The following is a 19,721-nucleotide window of genomic DNA, read 5'->3' as shown; positions in this document are numbered from 1 at the left end:
CTGTCTTTCTCCGGGAACCGCAGATAAATGCTGCATGGTTGGCCTGAACTAGACGCTTCACATTTGGATGCCTAAAGTGAGGTAAGATGAATCCTGCTCCAAATTAATCTGCATTTACTGACAATAATTGAGAGCAGATTGTGGAACAACTGCCAGGACTGCTGAGAAATTCTTCCTCTCCATGTGCACAAAACGTGTCTGACAGAAGGTCTTCTTAACCATGCTAACTGTCTCAATGAAAAGGTGCTTTTCATAATTACAAATACATGGACATTTCCACCTATTCCTGCAGTGTAAGTGAACTCTGTTTCTGGGAATTTTTCCCTGTATTATAATTGTATTCAGAGTTTTGGAGAACTTCAAAAAACTCCTCCTAAACAACTTATGACAAAACAAATACCATTAACAGAGTGAAAATCAGTGTAACCATCTTCATGAAGGGAGCAGGTCTGAAGGAAGAAAAGAGCCTTTGTGGAATAAGGAGACATGAGAGTAGGAGGAGTTATTAATGAAGAAGCAAAGCCAGCATGGGGAGCTGGTGGGCTGAATTGAGAGGGGTGATTAGAGCCAGGTCATATCTTTCATAATTATCACACTTTTATTCTGTTTTTTTCATATTACATTTTGTTCAGATTCTCTTGTGTTTCTTTGCTGACAGTCTTCCAGAGAACAAGTTTATGGGCAGGAACAAAAATGCCTTGGCAATACTTTGGCACTTTCTGCCAAAGCAGAAAATGTAAGGCAAATATCAAACAGTGTTAATAGAAAATAAATTTCAAATACACAGTGATTCGCATTTGCACCAGAAATTTGATTGCAGCAACCCTGCTTGCATACATGTTGTGGGAACTGCATGTCCAGGCACAGGGATCATCAGAGCTTTTGCACAGTGCCAGGAATGGTCAGGTCCTGTTCTGGCTAGTAACAGCTGCTCTAGCCATAAACCTAATTCTCAACAAATTTGTTTGGATGTTAAATATGAGTTGGTTTAATTCAGTTTATGAAAACAAACATGGTGCTTCTGTGACCTTCTAGGCAGTTAGTTAAAAATGTAATCAATAAAACCTTAGTAAAACCAGCAACAACTCAACAAATACATCATAAAGCACAGATAAAAGATGCCATCCCCAAACAGCCACTCCTCAAACTGCATGTTTTCCTCAGTTATCTGTATATTTGCAAAACATGACCGTGAACAAGGTGCTGTTCTGCACCTTGGGACTCTTCCTGGGAGTGAATGATCTGGGCCTCATCCAGAGCACAGTTTGCTTGAGCAGAGCAGCCTGCAGGATGGGTCAGCGGCCAGGGATAGATGGGAACCTGAGCACTGTCCCCCTCTTGGCTGGTGGAAGGAAAGACCGGATGCTCTCGGAGGAAATTGAGTAGGATTTAGCCCTCCTATGGTAGTTATGTACCAAAGTTACAGGCAGCTCCATCGCTAACCATGTGTTACAGAGTATACGGAAGAGACAGCTGTTTGGGGAGGGTTTATCAGCTGAATTGACAAACCTTCATCTACAAACCAAGGGTGATAGGCCCTTGCTAAGCATTTATAAGGCCTTTGCTGGGCTTTTTCCACTTCTGCCCAAAGCAACCAAGAAGAGTGGATGCTCACATGGTTTGTGTCAGCAGGGAGAAAGCCGCTCCTGTTGCTTTCTGCCCCAAAGATGGTGACTCTGCTCTTTCTGAGCCAGAACCCATCTTCTCCACGCAAGCAAGCAGCCAGGAGATTTGCCTATTGTCTCCAGTGGAAGGAGGCTCAGGTGTCTTCTCCTGTCTCTCCCTGTCTGCCCTTCCAGGTAGGCAGGAGGAAGCTGTCACCGGAAAGGAGAATCAGTCCCCATAGCATGCTGGCTCAATGGATTTGGCATGAACAGACTTCCTAGCTAAGCTTGAAAATAGATATTGCCTGAGAACTGGCAGGATATTGGCTGAGGCAAAAAGAGGACCTTTAGCTGCTTGGCTGCAATATATGAGGGTAACAGCTCTTGGGACAGCAGAGCAGGATAAATGGGTTCAGCTCTGGTGAAGCCAATAGAGCTACAGCAAGCAAGTGCATGCGATAATGCGAAACTATTAGGCCTGGTGCATTTGGCTAGATAAAGCCATCCAGGGATCATGTGTGCTGTGCAGGTCACATAACATCCAGGGTTATGTTATCTCCAGGTGTGGACCACTCTATTGCCTTCTATCTCTGGTTCCACTCTCAGACTGCAAACATTGCTGACATGTTAGTCAGGAGCCCTGCGTGACCCAGTCGGAGAGGAGGACAATGAGATGGAGACTCAGGAAGCAGGAATTATTTTTCAGCCCACTTCGCTCCCTGCACTTTTAAAATTTATTTTTAATTCTTCCTGCCTGGGGGTGCACTCCCACAGCTTGGAGAGCCCGCACAAAGCCTGTCACCACTGAGTCCCGCTGGGAATTGCAAGGCTGGTTGCTGGAAGGCAGTGAAGACTTCTGGGTGTGAGTTATTACTGAATGAGCCTTGTAAGCACATAGACTTTCTGTCTCTGTTCCCCTTTGCATCTCACAAGAGCTGAATGGCAAATTGGAGGAGAGGGCTGAGCTATCTGTAGAGGGAGGGGGTGACAGTTTGCTATCAAGGTGTAAAAGGGAAGGGGAGAAAGGACATGCTGGTCCCCTGAATTGAACGCTGTGCATTGAACGCTGTGCATGGATCTAGCACCTGGAATTATTGCTCTATATGCAGTGCTTTACACAGTAAATCGGACAAGAGTCCAGTGCTAACTGCAGCGTGATGGACCTCAGAGCTGCAGAAATATACCACACAGCTGCATACAGGCAAAGGAGCGAGGGTGACAGGGGTGGTAAGAACAGCAGAGGGAGGAGAAAGAGAAAGGGTAGTTTTATGGAGCTGACTCACAGTGCTGTCCAGACAAGGTTTGAAAGCAGAGTGGGCAGGATTAGAGCAGGCAGGAGAGTGATCAGGGAGAAATCTCACTGCTTTGGGCGTCACCAGCTATCAGAATATCAGGTCACTACCAGCAAGCTCTGGGAGCTGAGTTAGCAAAACTGAAACAGAGACGCTGGGGTGGGGGGGGGAAATATCTTGATGTTGACTCTCCAGATAGGCTGTAAAATTGAAGTTATGAAAATAGTGAAGCATGGCAGAGGGCCACTGAGTTATGTCACATCTCCACAACTGGAGTTTGAATTGTGACTCTCGCTCTCCTGCCTGCTCTAGTACGCTGGGAGCGTCTTATCTCCTGTGTAAAATCAATATGTATTTATGGATCAGGTATGTGAGATAAGGGAAGAAGGATGACAGCCAAACATAGATGCATAACTGTTGCTTAAGCCACTGTAGCACAGGTGTTAGTGGCTTGCTATGCCTTCCTCATTTTAGCATGAGCTAATAAAAAAAGACTGAGGAGTAACCAAAGTATATACAATGTATTTTTACAGAGATGGTTTCATCTATTAGATGGTTGCAATTGCACAAGCTAACTTAATCTATCTCAACAGCTCCTTGAAGGCTGAGTGCTGCTGCTGGTGAAGTACTGTGTTGTCCAGACATTTTGCATTTTATCCCATTTAAGGCATGTTTTGAATCAGGGATAATTTTTACGAGCATCCCTCTTCTACACCTATCTAACTGAATTCCGTGCCCTGTGATGTGTCTGAATAAACGCAGTCCTGCTGCATGTTGTCTCAGCACCAGTGGGTGCTATAGTTATGGGTATATGCCAGCATCTGTTTCCCCTAATAAGCAGACCGTTTAAGAGGTAAATGATGAAGGTCTGGATCCTGAAACTGGAACAATGTAAGCCAAGTGCTGCCCTGAGTGGGTCCCCTCTCAGTCAGTCCTGCTTTGAATTTGCTTAGAATGAAGGGCTCTCTGTGGCTGTGAAATAGTTTCTATTGAGTTCTAATAAGACAAAACATGAAAGAGGTTTGCGGGATCAGGAGCCCATTCTTGTAATTGTTGTTAAGTTAGATTGTTTTTACGCAAATTGATCTGTGCAGTCTTTTAAAACTGAAAGGCAAGTTTAGGTGCAGCCCTTTAGCCAAATCTGTAACCTTGCCATAGCTGGCTGCAAAATACACTAACAGAAGTTAGTCCCAGTCCACAACTGAGTCTTAGACTCTACAAGTTTTTTTAATGACAAGGCATTATCCACATGCATCAGGCAAGCTAAATTAGTTTACTGGTGCACTTACAGTCCTGGCATCACCTGTGGTTGTCATGGGGAATGTTTGAAATTCAGGCGAGCCCTTACGACTCTGAAGGAGCTCAGAGCTCTTCTCAGGGAGTTTATGCTGTGGCTCTGAGATGCACTCACTGGGGAGACAGGCTGGTGAACAGACAGTGCACAGCAGTCCTTGGTGAGGAAATTTTTGGCCAAAGATGTGGGTTAAATCCGGGTCATATTATGTATTCAGCTAATTTGCTTGTAATTTCTTTGGCAAGGACTTGGGGATGTGCACACGTGCATAGATTCACATGTGCTTTCCATCTCCTGTGTGGAAGCAGGCACCACTCCTGTTTCTCCTGTGTAGGATCTGTGATCTATTCTGGTAGCTGCATAGTGTAGTACTGCCTACAGCAAATATTCACAGATTTCCTTGTGAGCTGATGCATGCTGGGTTTTTGGTTTTTGGGTTTTTTTTTTTCCCCCTCTCTCCTGTGTGGATACACAAAGGCATGTGTTGTACCTGATTTACCCCGTGGGAGCTACATAATCAGGTCCATGGGTTTTAATGGATTTCAACTCCCTTCTGTCTACAGATACGGTTTCCTGTCTTGTTTTGAGCAGGAAGAGCTGAGTCTTTTTTGGTCTTAGCATTCCTGCTTGCCTAGGCTTTGAGAAGAGTTCTCTGGCTATTTTCCTGTTTGATTTTTGTGTGTGTTTTGTTTTAAGCAGGACAGAGTGCATGTGTGTATGTAATCCATGTGCTCAATTAAGAGAGGCATCTGTTGGGTTTATTTCACATTGCCGAGGAAGGACTGCAAGCAGGGAGCATCTGCTCGGCTTTTTGTCAATGGCTTGTTTTTCATAATTTGCTCTACAGGGTGAATGTTTGGGGAGGGGGAGGAGGCTTTTATTTCTGAGTTTCATCTTAAATTTATTTTAATGGTAGCCAGGGAAATTGATTGGGATTTGAAAGTTAATTTTACTAAGAAAAGAACTGAAGAGGGAGAAACAAAACCACCCAAAGTAAACAGCATTTATGTAACCTTAATAATACACTCAGGAGGACCCTTACTAACCATTATTTGCAGTGCTTTAAAGACAAAGTCAAAATGTATTAATTATAGTGCTTTTATAATGTTTGTGCTTTTTACATAAAAACTAGCAAGTTTTGGTTAGATTTTATTTTGGGGAGATAGATAGGAAAGACATCCAAAACTAAGGTGCTTTTTTGGCATTTTGTCAACAAGAAAAAGCCTGGTTTTAAAGTAGAGCAGCAGTGGTTTCCGGTTCTTATAGTTTTTGCTTTTGTGCATTCGGATGTTGGCTGTATTGCATCTAGTTGATCTAGTGAGAGATTTAATTGTCTGTAAATGCATGCATTTCAAGGGCTATGAAACCTGTTGGGAGTATTTTATGTAAGTTTGTTTTTTCCACTTGTGGAAACTTCCTCCAGAAGGGCTGTGGAGCATAATAACTTTGTTATACCTTGGGAGGACAGTGCTGCTAGTGGAGCATAGGGAACTCTGGAGGAGAAGGCCTCAAACTCCCCCTTGTACTGTGAAGGAGGGCCAAATCATACCCACTCCGATCGAAGAAGCAGGAATACAATTTTGCAAGTGTAGATGTAGATGCTGTGCAAGAATAACGCAAGTAGGGAAAATTTGAGTCTTCCTAAAAGCACTTAAAGAAATGGGATTAAAAAAATTAAAAATCATATCTTGTCCTATAAGTGAACCCCAAGCCAAGACATTTATTAAGCCACTTTGAAAAGATATTAAATCTGTATCTTCCATGCCACAAGTTGTCATGGAAGAAAAAGAGTGAAGGATGAATTAATAAAAATAACTTTTCTGACAGTTCAATCCCACTCCATACTGAGAGAGTATGTATCTATATATTATTTAAATATTATATAACACAAAATAAATATGTATAACTTTTCTGTCAGATGAATGTCACTCAGCTGAACAACTTTGTTGACATGAATTAATGGTTATAAAAGCAGCCTAAAGCAGGTTGGTTTGCAAAATGCAAATGTAGGGCTGCTAACAGTGAGCAGACAAGCTCACGTCTGAAGTTTCAGGTAACCCAGGCTGTCACAGAATCATGGAACCTGAACTGTAAAAGGACAAACCACAATAAACTTCATAGTAGCAGGAAAGTATTTTCATTGTTTGGAAAAAAAAAATAAAATTCAAACTTTGTCATCACATTAAAAACATTACATGAGAAGTAATAAACATATTTACACTTCTGTTTTGATTATAAATATACATTATATACAAAATAATGTTATAAAACGTAGAAAGTTCAGTGCTTCTGATTTTTTTAAATTACTGAAATACTAGACTTCAAAATAAACTACAGACAGACAAACTAAAACCCATATTATTGATTTCTGAAGGTCATCTTCAAAATGGTCCGACATGGTCAGAGCAGAAGGTCAGTAGTGGACATTATGAAAGGGCCTTGTCTGCACAGTCCAAAGCAGTAGATGGGCTAGTCCAATGACAGGATTTACAAGGGCAGGACTATCGCTGTCCGAGAGATAGCACGGTCCAGGTTTCTTTGAAGCAATCTTGTTTCCTCCCTCCTCATTCTGCCACACCCCAAAGTCTCATCTTTTTACAGTGTCACAGCACTTTCCATGGGGGTGTCAATATTATTGCTGTAAATATGTATATAAGAAAATAGTTTAGGTATGCCTCTGGTTTCCAGGGGCAGGCTTCCCCCTTTCCCTGTAGCAGTGGGCAGGTAGGTATGAAAGAACTGGGACAAGCCTAGAACCTTCTCACTCTAATCTCCACTTGTGGTGGCAGAGGGCTTCTCCATGGATGCTTCTCTATTGGGCATTTGGAACAACAGAAGTGGGAGTTCTGCAACCAGACAAATAGGGGGATGACAGTATTTCTTCTCCTTCAGAAAGTAACAGCTGTGACTTTGAGACTATTTGCAGTAGAAGGTGGCACCTAATTCAGAAACACAACATAAACCCCCAAATTTGTGTAAGAAATAAGGGAGGGAGAGAGAACGAGGGAGGAGAAGAAAAACATAATTTCTATTCACAATCACTGGTAGTGCAAAGGACATGAAAACAGCTGAGACAGCTCAGCCCATATAGGTTCTAGAAGCTGATTGATTTTAAACGCATTTGTAAGGCTGGGATTATGTCTCTCCTCATAACAGGGAAGAGGCAGTAGACATTCCTTATCACACCTTTCCCTTCTCAGGGGTTTAAATCCATGAAAATCCTGTCCCATATCATGGCTTGGGTCAATCAGTTCTCCAAAGCATCACCAAATGAGATGAAATGTAAATTCTGTATCCCTCTTTCCTTCCTCCTCTCACCCATTGAACTGTCTCCAATACATGCAGCAGGAGAGAGGAGATGCAAATAGATGTATAGCAGGAAGTGTCAATCACTCCTGCCCAATACTGTTCAGGTAACTGCAAATAGAGCAGTCAAGTCTCTGTTTGGGCTCCTTAAGATGCTCTTGACACATTTTAGGCACTTTTAAACCCGGAAAAAATGGAGATCTCATTTATTCTGTATTCATTATCTGCATAGCAATGTGTCTTTCTTCACACCTTCCGTTGCAACATCTGTGACAGTTCAGTGCCTCCTCATCTACTGGCACCTCCCATAATCAGAGTTCTGGAAAGCCACGGGTCTGTCCATGAGGAACTGGCCTCAGTATCTTTAAAAAATGTATCAAAACAACAACATTTTTAACCCCTTTCTCTTCCCTCTGCCTCCCCTCTTCTATAACCAATGAGATTTCTGGTATCAAACTTCAAACAAGGGCAGTAAGAACAAAAAGGTGTATTGCATCTTTCGGTAAATTCACAGTCTGTCCAGTTCACCCAGTTCCATCCTCCGCCTGAGAGCAGCAAGTTGCATGTAATAAAAAACAGTCCAATCCAGTTCTGAATTGTAAACAATGCAGCAGGAACGTCCATCTACTGGCATTACCAAATCTGAGGTGCAAATGGACTGATCTTCAGTCTTATACCTGTCGGGATGTAAAATAATACAAGAAATGGGAAGGAAGCACAGTGTACAGAGTACTGCAGAGTTAACAAATTATAAATCAAGTATGTCAAATCAAAGTAACTTAAGCCAAACATTCCTGCAGCTTAACTATCAGTATTCAAAGTTTTTGGTGGGGTCCAGAGAGAGAGAATGGCTAGCAAACTACTCTTCTGTATGACAAGTAGCCTCTTGACCTGGTGTGAGGGGAAAGAGTATTTAGGCTAAAACTTACAAATCTGGGTGCTTAACATGAGGTCTCCATAACAGGCATACGATATAGTTAAATAGCTTGTGTTCAAAAGCATCAAACCTGACTGATGTTGGAAGAAGTAATCCTGAAAGTAAGAATACTTCTTGAGGTGCCTGATGTAAACCTGGGAGTCTGGCTTTGGTCAGTAAGATCTTCAAAGAAACATACGGTATTTAGGTCAGTTAGTGGGAATTAAGTGTCTAACTGTCATTTGTATCTTTGAAAAATCCTTTCAGTTAGTCTTAAACTGTTAATATTGCTGGTTGTATTCCAGCTTGCCTTTAAGCAGAAATATGATATCCACACTGGCAAGGGAGACAGATTCCTGCAGAGCTGTGTTCACAGATCACTGCTATAGGTTACAGCAAGCTCCTCTTTCCTGGAGCCTGAAACTACCTGAAACTTGTCCTAAAGATGGCTACACTGGAAGAGACAGTCAAAAAAAGAGCAAACCCAGGTCTTTCTTAGGATCAGAGGGTATTAGCTGATGTTAAATTGAATTTAAATTCACATTGAGCTTTTTCCAGCAGGTCAGTAATTCTTCAGGAAGTCCTCAGTTCCTCAGAAGCTGCTTTTAGAAGTCTTAGGATTGTTCAATGCTAGGCCCTGTCTAAAAAATCTGTTTTTCTGTATTGTCCCCTAACCTTTCAAAATACCATCAAAATCTTGACATGTTTATCAGTACCACAAAAAGTAGTGGTAATTTCTGTTGGAGCCATGAACACACATCTGGAGCTTAAAGGCCAAGAGGCTGAACTTCCTTCCATGTCTTCTTATGAACTCCCTAAATGGTTGTAATGCTTATCCATTAGCATATGCAGTTACCTTCCATCTTCTGCTGGAAATTTACAGATTTACCTCTTTCTACAGAACACAGATTATCTGTTGTAGTCATGGGGAAAACTCTGGCTTTAAATCTACGAGTCTATAGACTCTTACTACTCCCATTTTTGCTGACTACCTATTTAAGAGGAAATAATCCTACACTGCACTGAATTTTTATGGGCTGATGTTCAGTGCTTTAATCTCCCACTGATTTATCTAAACTCAAAACCCCTAGATTAATAAAATCAGAGCTGCTAATTTATTTTCCCTGCTGTATTTTCTGTTTGCTTTGGCACTCTTGTGCACCACAGAAGAGGAGAGGTGAATGCTGGGAAGTATCTGTGATCCCTGGAAATAGAGTTACCTTCTCAGATGTAACTCTAAATGATAATTTGCCCCCTTTACTTTGTGAATTCATGTCTGCCCACGTATGTTTTTAGGGAGCTGTGTACTTACCTCTGTGGCTATGATGCACTCATTCCTTTCTTCTGTTATCACGAAGACAGACTGGTACATTGAATCCCTTGGAGAGCATATCGCTGATATCCTACACTCTGGCTTTTCACTAAGACAGGGCAGAGAGAAAAGAATGTTATTTGTCTTCAAACATGCCTGGCTCTAGAAATCTTCTGTGAACATAGAAGGGTGAAATGAGAGAGCCATGAAGGTGTGGGAGGGGAGGCCAGAGGATGAAGTTTCACGTATTCTATATGATGGGCAGGACATTACACTAGAAAAGTGGAAGTAAGGAATAGGTACTGTCTTACTATGCTTCTGACATGTCCAGTCTAATAAATCTACTCCTCAGATCCCTCAGTATAACAGAGTCACAAGCAGAACTCAGACAAGACTTTCAGTACACAGATCAGAAGATTGAGGAGCCAGTGGATACCTGCCTTTTTCCTTTTTGACAACAGTAGTTATTTTTATTCAATCCCTCTCTCAGTAAGTAGCTCACTTTGCCTTCTTAATAACTGAAATACTTATTTTTAATGCCTGTATGGCTTACTGTTGTTTTCTCTCCATGATGTACTGGGGGAAGGAAAGACACTTCTTAGTTTCACCACTGGGCCAGCCACCCTCATTCACCCATACTAGCAACACCCTGCACAAACTCTCAGTTCAATTGTTTGACTTAGCTTGGAATACCACTCGGCCATGGCATGCATGTGCCTACTCCAGTATGAAGATTCCTAGCTTTGTTCTTGTTTGTTTTGTATTTTATCTTCCTGAATCAATCCTTTTTTTGTATTTTCTCATTTGTTTCTAGACATGTAGGAAGATGGGGAGGCTTACAAAAGACTACAAAGAAGATTGCATTCTCACCTGTTTAGTCGGAGGGGAGATTTTTCTCCTAGACACTTTTCACTTTTGTAATATTTATCCTCCTGTGTCCCTCTACTTGTCAGGTCTTTTACCAGATTATAGTCCAGTTTATGATTCTTGGGTTTGTAGTTTGATTTTTCCAGCCCACAGTCCACTTCGAGGTCTTTATTTTTATTGGTGTTTTTGAGCTGTGAAGCTGGAATGAGATTGTCCTTCTGGAAGTCAGACAGGTTGTTCATTGTCTCCAAGTCCTGCTCTGGGTGCATCCTCATCTGCCTGATGACCATTGCTATCATGCAGAACAATATGAGCAAAGCCACCAGCCCCACCCCCATGGATATAGCAATCCAGGGGACTGGTTTAGGAGGAAGTGTAACAGGCACTGTATAAACTGGTAACTCGCAACGGTTCCCCATGAAGCCAGAAGGACAGTAGCAGACAAAGTTGGCACTATAAAGTCCGCTGTAGCATGTGCCTCCATTCTCACATGGCCCAGAAGCACATTCATCTCTGGTTTTGATGTCACAGTTCCTGCCACTATAGCCTGGCAAGCACGTGCAGGTATAGTCGTTGATTAGGTCATGGCAAGTTCCCCCATTGGAACATGGGTTCCTGGCACAATCATTGATGTTTATCTCACATTTCTGACCAGAGAAACCAGCCCGACAACGACACACACGAATCTGACCCAGGTAAAAGCAATTGCCGCCTGGGGAAAAAAAGTAAAAAAAAGGGAAAAAAAATCAGTCTGCGATGCACTTCACTCTGAAACCTAAACCTCTCCCTGGTAAGCATATTTTACTGCCTCAAGAAGAGGGAGATTATTTTACAAAACAACCAAATGCACCTGCAAGTTCTTTCCAGCTTGCCTAATTTTATCACTGTGGCTTAAAAAGATGCCCCTTCCAAATATGTAATAAAGTTAATTTAATCTACATAATTCTGCCATCTCTTCCATCCCATGATAAACCTTGTGCATTTTTTTTACTGCCTAGAAAATGCCAATGAAAGCCTCCTAAGAGAGCAAAATTGGGGTAGATATGGAATACAGTGGGGGAGAGGGACTAATATATTATAGCAATAGTCGAGGTCAGATTGGATTTCTGTCACTTCTTCACTGAAAAGCATGAACAAGTCAAAAAGGCATGAGATTTTTGGATAAAAGACTTACTGTTTGCACACGGGTTGCTTGTGCACCTGTCTACCTTTTTTTCACAGTTTGACCCTGTGAAGCCCAAAGGACAAAGGCAAGTGTAGCTGGCCCCTTGTTCTTTTTCCAAGCATGTGCCACCATTAAAACATGGAGAATCTATACATGTCAAAGCACTGTGCTCACAGTGAGTTCCATAGTATCCAGGTGGGCACAGGCAGTGATAACCATTCTCCATATCCTGTAAAACACAACATGAGACTACTGTTATTTGCTGTCACCAAATAATAGCTGCTTGCATGTTTCTTTTTGGCCAGTGAGTGCTGTTCTACCCCTTCTCATTCAGACTCAGATGTGGCCAAAGCAACATTTGCAGAGTAAATATCTGAATGCTTGACTGTGAGGGATGGAGCCATGAATGGACCATATTCAGCACGTAAGAGTAATCGTGTACCTACATAACAGAGCAGATGCAGTACAGCCAAGTAGGCAAAACATTAGTAACACCACCACTGTCTAATGGGACCCCCCAGGTCCCCCTAGAGCAGAATAGCTTGTATCACCCTACACAGCTGTAATCTGGCCATTTGTCTTCTGCATGACAGCCCATTTCTTACAAGAGCTGATTTTGCTTTGCCATGGAAAAGTCCCACCACTTAGAGCACAACAAAACCCTCTGTTCTTTCCAGGTACAGTATGTCCAAAGCCTTGGGAGAAGAGAGCTAGGGTCTTGCATCATTAGCTTTAATCAAAACGTGCATCATATTACATTTGATGTCTATAATCTACCAATCTTTATCAACAGATAGAGTTAATCACTGAATGGGTCTGAAAAATACACTGAAACACTAGACTGCAGAAAACTAAAAATGCAGAACCCTGTTTCACAGAAAATGTTTCAGCTCATTGCCCTCATATTGTCTGATGATATGTTCCCAGAGTAGAAAGCAGATGCTTTCTTTTATTTATTCTTAAAATGTGAATTTAGTGCATTTCTGTAGGCACCTCAGTTTGGGAAGCTTATTTTTTTACAGCTCTGCTCCCTCACCAACCTTAGATCTTGCCAAGATCTCATAATGGCTGCCACAGAAACCTAAGGATCAGTTGACTAGTTCCGATCTAGATGATACATCTCCTCCTGTAACAGGCTTCCTCCACTGACACCTCTAGGGAAGGGTTCAGTATGATAGTTGTGAGCGTCAGTAATGAACCTGTGTACTATCAAATTCCCATTACGTTGTTACAAAACCATTTCTGAAAAAGTATACTTGGGCTTGCTTCTCACAAAGACTTTACATTTAAAATGCCCTTACCGTGCAACTACCACCATTCCTGCAAGGGTTGCTGTCACACTCGCTGATCTCATGTTCGCAGTCAACACCAGTAAAGCCAGGTTTGCATGAACATGTGTAACTGCCCTGGCCAGTGTTCATGCAAGTTGCTCCATTTTTGCATGGTCTGTGGTGAGTGCAATAGTTCAGATCTGCAAAGATATGAAAATGTTAGAGAAAAGTCTTTGACAGCTGGGAAAAGACATTCATTTCTTCAAGGCTTGAACAGCACAGAAAGTAGAAACAGAAATGCTTTAGTCAGCAAAAAGGACAGAATTTTCAATAAGAAGTCTTTCTTTTTACTGTCAATAGGAATACCGGAGATTATTATTCAGATTACCAATAACAATCAGATGCTTCAGTGTATTATCAATTTTAGTTATTCCTCTATGTCCACCAGAGCAACACAGTAAACTCTGAATTGTGGGAGACCTGGCAAACTTTTAAGTCTATTAGTGCTTTAGTATACTCTCCCTTTTTGTGTGCATAAATCCATTAGCTGTAATGGGATTTAGATGCCCACCTATCAAGTTGGAAAATGTACTTCATACGTGTACATTCTCTGAAAGGTACTCTGTGGCCTTAGACACACTTAGTGCATAGCATGTCACGTATTAAAAGAGTAAACCCCATCTTTAAAAGTGTGCTCCAAGGCATGTTCTGGGAAGTGGGGAGGAAATAAAAGAAAACTGTTTAGGCTTGGAGATTTAAACAAACATTAGAAACTTTTTATTGTTTATTTATGATGCTCTCTTGTTATGAATGTTAGTAAACTGTCTAAATGCTCTGCCAAGCTTGATGGTGCTTTTTCCTTTCCTTTCTATTTGACACAGAGGTTAAGCACACAAGTTCATAGGACATAGCAGAAAATCTTTATAAGCACTATAAATACCACAGTAATTGGAATACAACTGGTTAATAGATAACTACAAGCAGAAAAAAATCTGCAACTTTACTTTTCCTGCTTATTCAGACTTCCCCATCTTAATCCTTAACTGTCTTGAAAACACTTGGTTTGAGTACTTAATGCTCTCAGTGCCAGCAGTGCATATATGGCCTTGAGGACATGACTGCTCAGCTGGCTACAGTTCAGTGATTCAGTGGGTTGAATAGGTGGAAGTGGTCTGGTGTACCTTAAAATGGAACCTGTACTTTTCATTCTTGCTTACATGATTTTTCTCTCATGCTCCAGACTTATCAAATGAGTTAACTTCCTTGTATGCAAAATAAGGAAGGCCCGAATGATGGTGTTTACTGCTGCTGGAAACTGTTTGGTAAACTGTTATAGTTGTACAGGGAATAAATTAAACTTAGCTTGAGCAGGCAGAAAACTTGCCTGTTCAACACTTCATCCATTTTTTTCCAATTAAAAAAAAAGTAACTACCAAAAAGGTTTGCTTGTTTTCAGCTAAAATTGCTAAAAATATAAGAATTATTATCTAAGAAAGCCTTGGTACAAACTGATGCCTATAAACATGTACCTTGAGGAGATTTAGTTCTAGATCCTATGGGACAGATTCCTTAGTCCAATACCAAGGAATACCCCAATCTAGAGCCGTAAGCATAACCTTTGGAACTAACCTTGATCACAGAAGAGGCCACCCCATCCTTCATCACATATGCACTGCCATTGTGTTTTACAAGTCCCGTGGCGGCAGCCTATATGTGGAATGCATTCATCACAGTAGCGGCCTTGCCAACCAGGACGACAGCTAAAAGAAAAGTCAAATTAAAACATTAATGACACAGAAAAGAGCTGAAGTTTCTATTACAAGGTGACATTTTAACTGAAGTTCAGATTGCAATTGCCATCTACTCACATGCACTCTCCAGGCTTGTTACAGTATCCATTCTGTTCAGTACATCCAGACAGACAGATGGCTGTAAAGAGAACATAAAAAAGCAGAAATGTTTAGATAAATACATGTGGCAGTATAGACTACAATTTTAAAAAGGGAAATGCCTGCATTTTAAAAAGTACTTTGAAAACCTGTTTTGCACTTTCAAAGCTTTGTTTTAAAAATTCTCAGTATGGGGAGTTCTGGAGCAGGAGGAAGTGAACAGGGAGAGCCAACATTTGACAAGTTGTCCTTTAGTTTTTGCTGTTTACACAACAAACATGAACTCTTGCAATTCTTGCTAGAAAAGGAGCAAGACAAGGCGGCTGTGCCTGTGCTAACGAAAGCCTGAAAAAAAACAACAGGAGGAGCCTGAGCCTATGCTAAAAATTCCCACTACTACATTGCAACACCTGTCCATCTCCTCTGGCAGTAGAAATGGTGGAAGTATTTGTGTGGGCAAGCTGCTAACATTTTAACTTGGAATAGATACCACTGATTCAGGGATATCAGCCAAGACCCTTTGTCTGCTAGCTCTCCCTTCACTGCTGTCGCTCACGAAGGTGAGGCACAAAAGCAAGGCATTAGTATTTGCAGCAGAAAGGGCCAAAGTCCTCAGAGTGCGACTTTCCTTCCTTCTCCAGGCTCAGAGGAGAAAGGTCAGGAGGAAAACATGGTCCCAGTGGCTACCATGTGACTGTACAACGCACCTTACCAGTGTTGTTGCAGCCACAGTATTTTAAGGACAGACAGCAAAGACAGCTAAAACCAGCCTCAGGCCTGCTGATATAACTGGAAAAGGGGGCAAGCTTTCAGGTTCTGAGTGCTTTCATCAAACAGCTCCCTGATGTTTTGGGGGCATGCATTTCCTCAAAGACCTGATGAGTTGTATTCCTACCTCAAACTGACTAACACTTGAATTAGCACAGGGAAGGACCTAAAGAAACCAAAGCAGGTGATGGTTTTTAATATGCTGGGGCAGTGGTTAGTTTTTAGGCCTAACATATGCGACAGAAGGAGGCGCAGACTCTCTCCCAGGGAGTTCCTCATGGCCTCAGTCGGGGCCAGACGCCCGTGTTTTGCCCCTCGAGGCCGGCCGGCCCACGGGTGAGGGGGCACCCGGCCGGCCTGCTGGCCCTGCTTGCCCACGCTGTGAGGAGGCTGGAGGGGACCTGCGACCGGGGGGGGGGCGCCACCGGGAGGGCCCTCGGCAGCGCGAGGGGGTCCTGCTGCCCTCAGCCCCGACATGGCGCGCAGCAGCCGTTGGCGCCCCCCCGCCCCGCCTCGCGCCCAACGGCTCCCGCCCCGCGCGGCCCCTGCGAGGCGGCGCGAGGCGGTGGCAGCGGCCCCGGGCCGAGCGCGGCGCGGCACTTACGCTCGGTGCAGTACTCGCCAGTCCAGCCGAGGAGGCAGGAGAGGCTGCCGTCCGGCTCGCAGACATAATGGCCGAAGCGGTCGTCGCGGCGCTTGCAGAGGCGGGAGCAGCTCTCGCCGTAGTAGTTCTCGCTGCAGATCACCCGGTAGGAGTAGCGCAGCTGGGTCTGCGCGCTGCTCTGCACGTCCTGCGACCAGTCCTCGCCCACCGCCAGCGACCGCTGGATCGCCATCTGGCTGATGAGCCAGTCCTCCGACGGCGGCCGGGAGCCTGCAGCCAGAGAGCGGCGTGAGAGGCGGCAGCGCGGCCCGCGCCGCCCGCCCGCGACATCCCCCACCCCCAAAAATGTGCGCGCACCACAGCAAATATATATATATATATATGTATGTGTGTGTGTATATATATATATATATATATATATATGTATGTATGTATGTATGTATGTATGTTCTTTGGAAAGGAAGCGATCCCGCCACCAGCGCCACCGAAAATCAGGCGCCCCATCGCCAGAAATTAGGAACAGGATCCGGCTCCCCCAAACGGTGCCGTTCTTGCCTATATATATATACAAACACACACACACACACACAATGCACATATATGTAAAAACAGTGAGCGACGCTGTCTTGTGAGCATCAAAAAGGAAAATTGGGAGGAAAACTGGAGATGGGCTGCCTTGTGCCACTCGCTGGCACGCAGTTGGGGGTGGAGAGGCACAAGTGTGCTGCTGGTGCGAGTGAAACCCGCCAGTGCCGAGGTCCCACATCGCCCCGGCGGTCCCCAGTATCAGTGACTATTAACGTGGCCTTAAGAGGCTTTGCAGAGAGCTTTTCAAAGTGAGAACTGTTTTGCTGTTGAAATATCCTTTTCCTCTATGTCAGAAAAACATCCCAAAGCCATTATTTCTTTCCAAAGGGCGGAATTTGAAAAAGGTGTAAAATACAGGAAAAGGCAGTCAGGACTTTTTGGCAGCCTTGTAGTTTTCTCACCAAAGAGCTCCTTTCTTTCCCACGCCAAAAATAAACCGGAGGAAACGCAATTGTGTTGGAGATTAGGTAGGGGACAGAATCAAAGCGGCCCTGATGGATATCGTTTAGGGACTAGCTCCTGATGGGAGGATAAAGCTAGCCCTGAAATTATAGTATAAACATGTGAGCGCGGTGAGGTCAGCGCGGCGGCCGCGCGGCGGCCGCGCGGCGGCGGCGGCCGTTAACCGTTTCGGGTGGGCGGTTGGGGGGGGGGGCGCGGCGCTCCCGGGGCGCGGCCGCCCCCTAGGGGCAGCGCGGAGCCGTATTCACCTTCCGGCAGGTAGTTGGCGGGCGCGTGCCAGGCCTGGATGATCAGCGAGAAGGTCCCCTGCGGGCGGAAAAACCAGCGTGAGGCCCGGCCCGGGCTGCGGCCGCGACCCCCGGCCCCGAGCCCCGGCCCCCGGCCCGCCGGCGGCGCCCGGCAGCGCGGCGGCCTCAGGAAACCACCCCCTAGCAGGGCTGCCCGCGCCTCGGCGCACGTTTTAATTAACCTAATTGCGGATCGCGTTACTCTGTCTGCGGCACCGAAACGGAGCTTCCCATCCCCTGGGAAAGCGTTTTTCTCTCGCCGCGCAAGGAGCGGGGGGAGGAAGGAGAGATTTCGTTTCTGTTTTTAATGGCACTTCCCCCTCTCTCTACACAAGTTTTATAGAGTGCAGGTTTTCCCAGCTTACTTTTTTTCCCCTCTCTGTTTAACTAACATTTATTCTCCTAAGTGCTCCTGGACTTGATGCACTTTTCGTTGCTTTTTTTTTTCAAAAGGAAGTTCTGGAAATAAGTCTAAAGACGAAAGTAGTTTGTTTACATTACAGATTAACAGCGCGCTGTGATTAGCCTTCCCTGCCGCCCTCCTGCCCCACAATTGCAATCAGGTTTAAAGTGGAATCTCACCGGCCACGTGAAGTTAAAGGGTAACTTAATGGGGCTGTCAAATCTCTCTGTATCCTTGATGCTGAAGGAGTTTATTCCCAGAACTGGGGTGATGATGCTGCCGAAAGTGCAGGAGCCCGGGGAGACCACTGCCTGAAAATGCTTCAAGCAAACGCGAAAGAAGGTCCTGCAGTGGGGGGAGCAGGGCTTCCCGCTGGCCAGAGCCCCGTGGCTATTCACGAACTCGTGCAGCTCCAGTTGGAAGACGCCAGAGCCGGACACCCTCTGCACAAAGGGGAGACATACAAAATAGCCAAATCAGAGCTTACCCAGGCTTTGCCATGCAAACTTGCTTCCATCACCCACTTTACATTTAGCGACCTTTTTTTTTTTTTTTTTTTTTGGCAATGCGTGATTACCTGCTGCAAAATCATTAACAGAAACGACAAGCCAAAGATGCGCAAGGCTGTCATCCTTGTGTTATTCAAGGCTTCCAGTTCCTAGTGGGTTTAGTTTTCCTCCTGTATTCCTCAAATGGTCCAAGTAAGCGCTTCTCGCTTGATGGAGAAAAGAGAGGCGTCACGGCGATTCTCCTAGAGCAACCTGCTCTTCCAAATATTCCCCGAGCACCAGCAGAAATTGGAAGGTAAAATCCAGGTGTTAAAACGTCCCCTTCTGGGAATTAATCCTGCAGCCAACGACCAAACTCTGATTGCTTTAGTCGCCTTTATAAACTCCAAAGCCGGGTGGATTTGGTGAGAGACGCAAAGGGGAGTGCTTAGTGTTGAACTGCTCCTCCTTTAACTGGTGCTAACAGCGCTCAGTAAATGGAAAACTTGCTTCCCTTCGAGCTGTTTATATAGTTGCCTCGCATCCTCGCAAGCTCATTATGTAAACTGTCAGTCAGACTCACGGGCGATCCCTCCCCTTTTCCATCTTTCCTTTCTGGAAAAAAGAACCAAATGTTGTGGAGAGCCCTCATATCCAGAATTAATACCCTGCTGCCGCTGCTGCTGCTGCACTGACCACCAAGGAGCCGAGCTGATTATGAACAAGCCAAGCATCTGTTGAGATATTTACAGCACTCACACTGGGAGAGTTCCCTCGAAAATCAGACGCCTCTCCAAAGAGCAGCTTTCCAGAGCGGCCGAACAATAGAGGATGAAATGTTTAAAAACATGTTTGTTTGCTCGCTCGCTCGTTCGCTCGTTTCCCCCTTAGCGCCGCGTCCCCGCCCACGCTCACCCCGCTTTTTCCCCGGAGCCGGGCGGGCGACGCGGGGCAGCGCGGCGCTGCTCCCTGCGGCGCCTCGGCCGGCCCTCGGACGCCCCGCGGGACCTGCCCTGCCCTGCCCGGCGGGGGCTGACGGCAGGTAGAAAGTAAAAGCGAAATGGAGTTTGCACGGGAGGCGAGAGAGCAGCCGGGACGGCCCCGCCGCCGCCTCCGGGGCGCGGCAGCCGGCCGTGGGGCGCCCGCAGGCCCAGCGCCCCGGAGCCCTCCTCGGGGCCGCTTTCGGTGCCGGCCGACGGCGACCA

At 44.8% G+C, this 19,721-nt stretch overlaps 1 protein-coding gene across 1 annotated transcript; it reads right to left on the bottom strand.

The window, feature by feature from the left end:
• Positions 1-6,325: 6,325 nt before the first annotated feature.
• Positions 6,326-18,677, bottom strand: DLL4 (delta like canonical Notch ligand 4). The gene is made up of 11 exons (XM_067295558.1): positions 18,606-18,677; positions 18,208-18,471; positions 17,587-17,644; positions 16,289-16,558; positions 14,896-14,956; positions 14,657-14,787; positions 13,058-13,227; positions 11,766-11,985; positions 10,595-11,303; positions 9,725-9,833; positions 6,326-8,173 (listed from the first exon to the last, which is right to left on the bottom strand). Exons 1-11 carry the CDS (start codon positions 18,657-18,659, stop codon positions 8,168-8,170), a joined length of 2,052 nt encoding a protein of 683 aa, XP_067151659.1. The 5' UTR covers positions 18,660-18,677; the 3' UTR covers positions 6,326-8,167.
• Between the last annotated feature and the right edge of the window lie 1,044 nt (positions 18,678-19,721).

The sequence above is a fragment of the Apteryx mantelli genome, chromosome 4, assembly GCF_036417845.1.
Source record: "Apteryx mantelli isolate bAptMan1 chromosome 4, bAptMan1.hap1, whole genome shotgun sequence".
Lineage (NCBI taxonomy): Eukaryota > Metazoa > Chordata > Aves > Apterygiformes > Apterygidae > Apteryx > Apteryx mantelli.
Note: the sequence above shows the minus strand (reverse complement) of the source record. Positions and strands in the feature narration are given on the sequence as shown.

Excerpts from the sequence above, each read along its gene's own strand:
- DLL4 (XM_067295558.1), bottom strand. The coding sequence starts at position 18,659 with ATGACAGCCTTGCGCATCTTTGGCTTGTCGTTTCTGTTAATGATTTTG. Across the intron at positions 14,957-16,288 it reads TGGCGAGTACTGCACCGAGC|CCATCTGTCTGTCTGGATGT; the intron begins GTAAGTGCCGCG and ends TTCTCTTTACAG. Across the intron at positions 14,788-14,895 it reads AACAAGCCTGGAGAGTGCAT|CTGTCGTCCTGGTTGGCAAG; the intron begins GTGAGTAGATGG and ends CTTTTCTTTTAG.